Genomic DNA, 10,253 nt, shown 5'->3' with positions numbered 1-10,253 from the left:
TATTCGTGGGATCCACCTTCTTGAGCATCGCATACGGAATGCGAGCAATTGTGGTAAAGATAGCCGGATCATCATGCACCTCCTTCGGACTACCATACATGTGGAAAACTGCTTTGTATTCGTATTCCGGAACTTTGATTTTTTCTTTCTGATAGACATATTGGACTATCAGACTCCAATATCTTGCACAAGAAATCCCCTGCTTAGCACTCGTCTTCGAAATGCTTGTTAAGAACTCTGTCCATACTTGTTCAGAGTAATCGACTTGCAAATCATAGTACAACCCAGCTATCATTGCATACACCTCCATCCGTCCTTTATCAAGTCCCACAGTTCTTCCAGTAAGACATCGAAGAAAGATGCCAAATAAAAAATTCCAGATTGTTGGTAACCCCGACTTCTTGAAATCACTGATTCGCTTCAATGGAGGTTGATGACCCATCTCGTTGAACATGAACACCACTTGTGAAGAAGAAATTTCATCATAAGGACCAGAATTCAGAATTCCCAAAATCTTGCAAAATAACCGCTTGGAGACCCTAATTCTTGTATCATTAACCATTGTGAATTCCACACAACCTGTCTCCTTGTTGTATGATGCAGTAGAACCCGCCTTTGACAACCAGGACATCAGAGCAGCAAATGAATCAAACATTGATTTAGACAGAACTGAATTCTGTAAAGCAACCACAAGCATGTGAAGTTCTTCTGGATATTTTGACAAATCCGATTCGACTTGATAGTTGGAACCCTGGATCTTTAGAATCGGAACACTGATTATCTCGTCTGTAGTTGGTGATGAAGTAGTCACCATTGATGATGATTTGAGTAAAGAACTTATGAAGAGGATGAATTGCACAGAGAATTTTGTATTTCAGAGAGTTTAATTGCGTAAAGTGTGAATGAGTTCTGATTTGCCCTTTTATATGTAACCCTAGAATTTTGAATTTGACGCGGGATGCATTAAATGCTTGCTGACATGGCACCTTGAAAAACGGAATGTACTCATCAAAAAGTAACAATCGTAACTGTCAACACGCCGTTCACGCTTAGCATACACCATGCGTCATCAAGAGATAGGACTGTTTGGTATTCCCCAAAAGAATTGTAACCGTCGGATGCCTTCGAAATAGAGGTCAGGCTCTTTCACTTTGAGGTTTAAAAAAGCGAAGTCATTTGCCAGAATTTCGAAATCATCAGTTTAAGTTGGTGTCACTCAAACCTCAAGGATTTCGTGTGTGCTGTGTTCCAAAAAAAATTAGATGAGAAACAAGGAATTATTTTTTTGAAAACTTGTGATGTCAACAATTTCTTTTTGACACAAAAACACTTCTATCCCAGTCAAAGATATCTTCGAAAATACCAAGAGAGATAATTAACAGCTTGTTTGGTTTACCGTGAATTACAATCGATAACTTGTAGAGAAGTTTCGAAGGGTTTCTTTTATAGGTTAAACGGGTGGTTCCGAAAATTTCGTTACATATCAACCTTAAAATAAGGTGAGAAATTGTAAACAAAATTAGTTGTATAACCAGTGTAGTCAGTGACAACTTGGTTGCGAATGATGTTCAGAGTAACTAGTATTTTGAAAATATACTCACACGGAAATCATATTCATAAAAAAAAAACATTTATGCTTGATCTTGTTGGGAACAAACATCGTAGTTTTCGAATGTTTGATTAAGATCACTCAAAAGAAATGAATATGATTTGGAGTATAAAAGGTACTGAAACAAATGTTTCGTAAGATCTGGAACATTGTTCCCCGTCAATTCCTTAAGGTTTATGATATTTTGGGTTTCACTACTATCACGGACTCATGATATTAGATCATAAACACAGATTTGTGATTTGTCTAGGTTTTGATTGGTTTGATCAAAGACCTCAAGGACAAATCTTCGAATATTTGTAATGTAAGAATTGTTTGGTTTAAAAAATTGGTTAAGAATTGAAGGGTACCTCTGTTATATTGGACAAAACAGAAAACTCTTAACTCATTTGAGAAGAGTAAGGTAGCTCTTGTTGATTTATGCAAATACAAGCCTTGTTGGGTAGAAATTTTCATGAGATAATTTCATCAAGGCTTTCATCTCTCATACATAGAATCATTCGAGGCTTGAGACAACATGCAACAGCATGCTTCTAGGGACATCCTAACTAATCCAAAATGTATCGAGATCATACCTTTCCTTCAAAACCAGACGCATGAATCCTTCGTATTTGAAACTTGACAAAACTCACAATACACATGTTAAAACTAAAAAATGAAAAATATTTTTGATATTTTTGTAATTTTTCAAAAAATTAAGGACAAATTGAAACAAAATCTTTTTGGATTTTTAATTTTTCAATAAAAGAAAATATTTTTGATTTTTCAGGTTTTTCAAAAATAAAAAAAATAAACAAACTACAAATCTAACCTTAGTTGAAATGTGTACCAATACGAAGCATGCAACCCATTGACTTGAACAATAACCTCTGAATATTTATTTCAAAAACTTCCGAATGCGAAGCGTTCAAAGCATTGACCATGAACAGTAACCTCTGAACACTGAATCTCCTTTTCCGTCCATACACCAAATGATTTAGACCCATCACTCTTCGCTTTTATCAGATTGAAGTGAATTTCCATCAATCATTCCCAATCCATCTAAGATACGAAGAAACGATTTTTCATCCAAAGCTTTTGTAAAAATATTTGCCAATTGTTCCATTGTTTTTACAAAATGAACTTCAATATTTCCTTCTTCAACATGATCTTTGATGAAATGATATCGAAGAGCAATGTGCTTGGTCTTCGAATGCTGCACAGGATTATGACAAATTCTTATTGCACTTTGTGAATCACAATATAAAGGAATCTTTTTCATATTAATTGCATAATCTCTTAATTGACTTTGAATCCAAATTATTTGTGATGTGCACGCAGCTGCAGCAACATATTCAGCTTCAGCAGTTGAAATGGAAACACATGTTTGTTTCTTTGTTTGCCAACTGACCAACTTTCGATCTAGCAATTGACATCCACCATTTGTGCTTTTACGATCAAGACTGCATCCTCCAAGATCCGCATCCGAATAGGCTTGTACACAGAACCCTGTTTTCGAAGGATACCACAATCCTAACGAAGTAGTGCCTTTCAAATATCGGAAAATATTCTTTACTGCAGTGAGATGTGGTTCACGTGGATTTGATTGATACCTTGCACAATTACAAACAGAATACATAATATCAGGTCTACTTGCAGTTAAATACAATAAAGACCCAATCATGCTTCGATACAAAGTAATATCAACAGCTGATTTATCTAACGAAGGAGTTAGCTTTATGCCCGTTGCCATTGGTATTCGTAACCTTGTGCTATTCGTCATTCCAAACTTTTCTAACAAATTCTTCGTATATTTCTCCTGATTAATGAAGATGCCTTCCCTGTTTTGACGAATATTCAAACCCAAAAAGTTATTAATTTTGTCCATCATACTCATTTCAAATTTGCTTTTCATCAGATCTTCGAATTCTTTAGATAAAGCAGGGTCAGTTGAGCCAAAAATTATATCATCAACATAAATTTGAACAAGCATCAGATGATTCCCAATTTTTTTTTGAAATAAAGTGGGATCAACTGATCCTTGTTTAAATTTAGATTGTTTCAAAAAGGATGTTAAAGTTTCATACCATGCTCTTGGTGCTTGTTTTAACCCATATACAGCTTTATCTAAAATATAAACATGATCAGGATGTTCTGTGTTTATAAAACCTGGAGGTTGTTCAACATAAACAAGTTCTTCGAGTTCTCCATTTAAGAATGCACATTTTACATCCATTTGATAGACATCAAAATCTTTATGAGCTGCAAAAGCCAGAAAAATACGAACAACCACGAGTCTTGCAACAGGGGCAAATGTTTCTTCGTAATCAATTCCTTCTTGTTGAGAATATCCTTTAACAACAAGTCTAGCCTTATTTCGAATAATGTTTCCATCTTTGTCAGTTTTGTTTTTATAAATCTATTTGAGTCCAACAATTGACACATTAACAGGTTTTGGAATTAATCTCCAAACCTTGTTTCTTTCGAATTCAGACAATTCAGCTTGCATAGCAACAACCCAATCAAAGTGTTCCATTGCAACCTTAATTGTCTTTTGTTCGATTTTGGAAATAAAAACATTAAACATGCATAACTCTTGATGATTATTCAGTACCTCATTTCGTGCATGAAGTTATGCCCTTGTCATTATACCTGCTTGTGGATCTCCAAGAATTTGATCTTTTGGATGATTTCTTGTCCATTTATCCAATGGTGGATAATTAGGATCAAAATCCAAAAGTGCATCTTCGAACATTACATCTGTTTCTGATCCAATTATGGAAATTGAATCATCAGCATCATCAAAATTTTCTTCTTCATGATTTTGATCATTCTCAAGTATAGGCTCCCCCTCAATGATTGACTCCGTTTCGATATTTTGCTCTGGTTCATTGATCGACTCTTCTTCAAGAATTGGCTCCTCTTCGACATTAACATTTGTTTACATGTTATCTCTTTCACTATAATGCTCCCCCTCAACAAAACTATTTGAATCCAAGTGCTCCCCCTCCACTAGATCATCAGCTTGTTCATTTGGGTTTAGATTCAAATTCGAAATTGAATCATTGTTATTCTTCGAATATTATGATGTTTGATTATCAGTTGCATTTCTTTCTACATCAATTGCTTGATCTGAAATACCAAAAATCGAATCATAATTAACATCATCCATTTCAATTAAATCATCTATATTTGAAGAATTTTGCAAAATAGGATAATTCGCAAATTTATGATTAGACTTTTTAATGTAATGATCATCAAATGTCAAATTAAAAGTTTCTTCCACTTTGCGAGTTCTCTTATTTAACACTCTATAAGCAATTGAATTGTGTGAATATCCCAAGAAAATTCCTTCACCTGCTTTTGTTTGAAACTTCGAAATATTATCCTTAAGATTCATTATGAAACACCTGCATCCAAAAACATGAAAAAAAAATTGAGATTAGGTTTTCGATTATTGATGATTTCATAAGGAGTAACATCAAACCGTCTATGAATCAATGATCGATTTTGAGTAATACAAGCAGTTGAAACAGCTTCAGCCCAAAGATATTGAGGTAAATTCGAATAAGCCAACATTGATCTTGCGGCTTCACATAATGATCGATTTCTTCTCTCAACTACACCATTTTGTTGTGGTGTATAAGGAGATAAAAAATTATGCGAAATTCCTTTTTCCACCAGAAATGAATCAAAGACATGATTTTTGAATTCAGTTCCATGATCACTTTTAATTTTTCGAACTGTCTTTTTCAATGAAACTTCCATTTTCTTGATAAAATCAATCATTATTTGTGGAACTTCAGATTTTAACCTGAGAAAATAAACCCACGTAAATCTTGAAAAATCATCTACAATTACCAAAATGTACCTTTTCTTGTTAAGAGTAGCAACTGTTGAAGGACCACATAAATCAATATGCAAAAGTTCGAGGGGTTCAACAATCTTCGAATCTATTGTGATAGGATGACCTTGTTTTTGTTGTTTTCCTACTTCACAAGTTGCACACAAACTGTCATTATCATATTTAAGAATGGGTAAACCTCTTACCAGATCTTATATGACAAGTTTGTTGATGTTTCAAAAATTGAGATGTGATAATCTCTTGTGCCATAACCAGCTAACATCGGCAACAGTCTTCGAAAGTAAACACACATCATGTTTGCCTATAATAGGAACAATATCCAATGTAAACATATCACCTTTTCTTTTTGACTTAAGTAAAACTTCCTTTTTCTTAACATTCGAAATGACACTTCCTTCTTCATTAAAAAGAACTTGATTTCCAGTGCCCACAACAAGTTGTGAAACACTTATCAAATTGTGTTGTAAACCTTCAACAAATGCAACTCTGTTGATAGTGAAATTTCCATTTGTTATCTTTCCATAACCCTTGACTTTGCATTTGTGATTATTGCCAAACTTAACCACTCCTCCATTTTCTAGACTTCGAAAATCACGCAAGTTTTCCTTCTTCCCAGTCATGTGACGTAAGCAACCGCTATCAATATACCATTTGTTATCATATTGCTCGTCACAAAGTACCTGCGATCATTGGAAAAATTTAGGTACCCAATCTTTATTGGGTCCATTCATATTAGGTTTGTGTTTCAATTGTAATGTACAACCATTAACCCAATCACAAACTTTGGTTTTGAAACTGTCAATAAAGTTAACATTTTCATTCGAAGGGTTAGATATATGAGTTTTTATTATTTTCAAAATTTCACTAATTACACCGTTCTCTTCTTGAGTTTGTTATTTTTCACTTTTTGCTTTTATGACCGGCTGCCAAGCTTTAATTGATATATGTGACTCTTTGGACGATGAACTACCATTCGTTGAAGGATTGGCATATTTATCATATGCTTCATGTATCTGTTCTTTCGAAAACTTACTTGATTGGTATATTTTTCCTTTTCCTTCCAACCAATGATCAATATTTCTCTTTGTTGTTATTCCCTTTGCATATGAGACTTTGTCAGCTTGTTTCTTCAAAGGATTATAACAGTTTGCTGAATTTGGAATATAATCAACTTTTGGTTTCGAAAGATATGATTCATGATAAGATGTTTTAATTTGTGACTTTGAATTTTGTGTTGCAGCCTTTTTCTGAAAAAAAATCCTTGGTATTGTAGTTTTTGTTTCATTTGATACTTTTGATTCATTATTTGAAAACGAAGCATTTTTCTTTTCAAAATTTTGAGACTCTGATTTTTCTTTAAAAACTTTTCGTCTTTTTGAAAAATTTGTTGATCTCATTTTTGATGGCTCAACAGTTTGCCAAAAAATTGTTTTTCTCGCTTGACGTTTCGAAATATTATTTTCTTTTGAAAAAATTTCAACTTGAACTTTAAATTCCTTTGAATTCAATTTTATTGCTTTGTTGATTGCTTTAACTTCTGTTTTAACACCTTCGTGTTTTTTAAACACATTTTCAACTTTTGATTTTTCAACCCATACTCTTTTTGATTTTTGATGTTGAAATTTATATGAATTCTTTGTAAGATTGTTTTCAACTATACTTTGATTTGAAAAGAATCCTTCATTTTATGTTTGCATATTATCTTCCTCAATCATCTTTTTGAATTCAGGCTTTATGTTTTCAACATTACCTGTTGTTACGAAGACTTGATTTGGGAAGACAACATCATCAGTGCATTTGAAAATTGGATAAACAACAGTATTCGATTCAAGATAATGAGCACCTTTTTCATTAAGAATTTTCTCAAATTCTTGTGTATTCAAATAGACTTGATCAACAACAACTCGAGGAATTTCAATTTCTTCCGACCTTTTGAATAGGCTTCGAATTTGTATTTTCTTCCTCATTGTCACTATCATCAGTTTAACTTTCATGTATTTCCACAAATTCCATATCACAAACTTTCGAAGTTGAGGGTTTATCAGTTTCAATTTTTATTAATAAATCTTCACATTTGTCTTTCCCTTTAAATGAATTTGCTACATTTATGACAGACAATTGAGAACAATCTACATCTTCTAAATCACTAATTTCACTAATATTATCATAATTATTTTCAATATCAGCAATATTAGTTTCCCAATTAGACGTAGAATTCTCAGTCTTTTTCAAAATTCGAAGTTGTTCTGATTTAGATAAGGTTTCATTTACAATTTTTACTAAATCATTAGCATCAAGATAGTCTTCGACTTTAGCAATACCATATCTAAACCTATCATCTGGAATTTTGTTGAAATCAGAAATTTCTTTTTCACAATCATATGAAATACTATCAACCTTAGCTCTATCATAAGCTAAATATGGTAGTAATTTTCTATGTTGTTCCTTACTTATCTCACACGAATGATGTAAGTCAGTTAATTTTCCATACAATCTTTTTGTTGAATTACAGAAAATATTTCTTTGTGCTAACAACAAATTTACTTCTTTTGCTAATTTTTCTCTATCCTCCATAATATTTGAAACTTGCAATTCTAAGTAATCAATTCTAGTGACTTTTGAATCCAACATTTTTCTTGTCTCTAGTAAATGATCACTTAACTTTTTCGCTTCATTGCTAGCAGACACAACGATTGAATCAAAGTAAGTAACAGTTTCATCAAAAGATACTAACTCAGAATTATATGCAGAAACTGGAATGTTAAAAGATTCAAGAATGTTACGTACCTTGGTAGTCATGGGCGACCTGTCAGTAGACTTCGAAACGAAGCATTGCCCACACACTTCGTCAGTCTGTTCATCATCTGAATCCTCTTCCATCTTTGCATACATAGCTCCATGAGTTGGATTTTTCATCTCTTCATCATCTGAACCCGAAGACCATATTTGATATGTGCCATCTGATTCAGTTTCTCTATCAGCCATCAATGATAAATCCTTTGTTTTCTTCTTTACTTCCTCCAGTTTCTCAGTGTAGTATGCTTCATCTTTTGTTTTATTTTTCTTTTCTTCCTTCTTCCTTAACAAGCAATTTGCTGCCAAATGATTTGCTCCATAGCAATAATGGCAATTAATCCTTGTATCACCTTTCAACATCATCTTCATTTGCTCCATTTCATTCTTCGAATCTGTCTTCATTTCTTTCTTCTTTTCATCCATTTTGTTTTTGTTCTCAAAACTACCCTTCGAATCTGATGACTTCTTTGGATTAAAAGGTTTCTTAAAAAATTTCTTTACTTTGTTGTTTGAGTAAAATGCAACAGCCTCATCATCAGAATTCATTAGAAAACCTTCTTCTTCATCAGACTTCAATTTTTCATTCTCTCTTTCTGAGACCTTCGAAACTAGTGCCAATGGTCCACCAAGACTTGCTTTTGCTTCCTCAGCTATTTCATTAACTTCATTTTCATGAGATTTTAATTGATTGTACAAGTCATTCAAAGTCGAAGTATCAAAGCTCTGTTGATTTTTCACCATCATACTCACACTTCTCCACTCCTTTCGAAGTCCCATTACAAATATCAAATTGTACTCCACTGGTGACCTGATTATACTATAACGGTTACAACGATAGATTAGCTCGTTGAACCTATCATAGTATGTTTCAATAGACTCATTTTCTTTTTGTCTGAAATCTTTGAGTTCCACCAGGCATTGTTTCACAGATGTGATCTTCGTCTTTTCACTTCCTTGAAATTTGTCTTTGAGATTGTTCCAGATTTCTTTAGCTGCTTTGCATGTTCTAACATAATTGTACACAACAGGAGGCAACGCACCTCTTAATTCCCTCATGCATTTCTTCTCCAGTCGTTTTAGACGATTGGTTTGATTATCAACTTCTGAACTACTTGAAGACATTCCGATTGACTGAACTTGTGCAGGTCGATTGACTTCTCCTGTGATGCATTTCCATAATTCTTCATCCAATCCATTCAAGTAATCTTCCATCCTATCTGCCCACTGATCATAATATTCTGGAATAAGCATTGGAATTTTTGTGGATGATCCAAGCAAATGAGAAAATGATGTCATCGAATTCAAATTGAATGATGCCATTGTTGTACGGACAAAAACTTCAAGATGATACAAAAACTTTTGAGAAAATTGAAATCAAATTGTATAATTCAATTCAGAATCACACAACGAACACTCGATTTAGAAATATTTTTGCAGAATCAAATCCTAGATTGAGATCAGGAAGAAATTTTCAATTCAAAAAGGACGGAAACTTTTTGAATCAAACAGTAGATTCAAAAACCTTTTTGATCATATGAAAATCAGATCACAGAAAGGATTCCTGCTCTGATACCAATTGATGAGATTTGTAAACGAGTTTAAAGATCAATTCATGTAAGAATTCAGAAAGAAGAAAAACGATGAACACGAGAGTAAATATAATCTTGGTTCAACTCATATTATGCTCTAGATTTTACAGAGTACAAAGAATATTCTGTAAAGTCTTAGTGAAAAGTTCCTATTCACTTAGTACAGACCCCTATTTATAGGAGTACAAAAGCATAATAAAAATACTTAGGACTAGACATTAAGGCTATTCATTATAATGCCTTAGTAAAAATAACATTACTTCTGAAGAATCTTCATACGAAGACTAAAGACCCTTCGTAACAACTAACACTTCGACATATTACAGCATCTAAACTCTAACAAATGTCAAAAGTTTACCAAATAGGGAGAGTTTCTCATTGCCAAGTTTCAATTGAACAGAAACTTGGAATCATG

General features: G+C 33.2%; 1 protein-coding gene across 1 annotated transcript; it reads right to left on the bottom strand.

Moving 5' to 3' along the window:
- Positions 1 to 2,594: 2,594 nt before the first annotated feature.
- LOC145016290 (uncharacterized) lies at positions 2,595 to 9,569 on the bottom strand. The gene is made up of 8 exons (XM_078974657.1): positions 8,804 to 9,569; positions 8,260 to 8,704; positions 7,725 to 8,130; positions 6,358 to 6,700; positions 6,217 to 6,248; positions 5,923 to 6,133; positions 4,241 to 4,510; positions 2,595 to 2,683 (listed from the first exon to the last, which is right to left on the bottom strand). The coding sequence occupies exons 1-8, from the start codon at positions 9,567 to 9,569 to the stop codon at positions 2,595 to 2,597; spliced, it is 2,562 nt and encodes an 853-aa protein (XP_078830783.1).
- Positions 9,570 to 10,253: the final 684 nt, after the last annotated feature.

This window comes from Lactuca saligna, chromosome 9 (assembly GCF_052625555.1).
Source record: "Lactuca saligna cultivar CGN05327 chromosome 9, ASM5262555v1, whole genome shotgun sequence".
Lineage (NCBI taxonomy): Eukaryota > Viridiplantae > Streptophyta > Magnoliopsida > Asterales > Asteraceae > Lactuca > Lactuca saligna.
The sequence above is the reverse complement of the archived record's forward strand: the minus strand, read 5'-3'. Positions and strand labels throughout refer to the sequence as shown.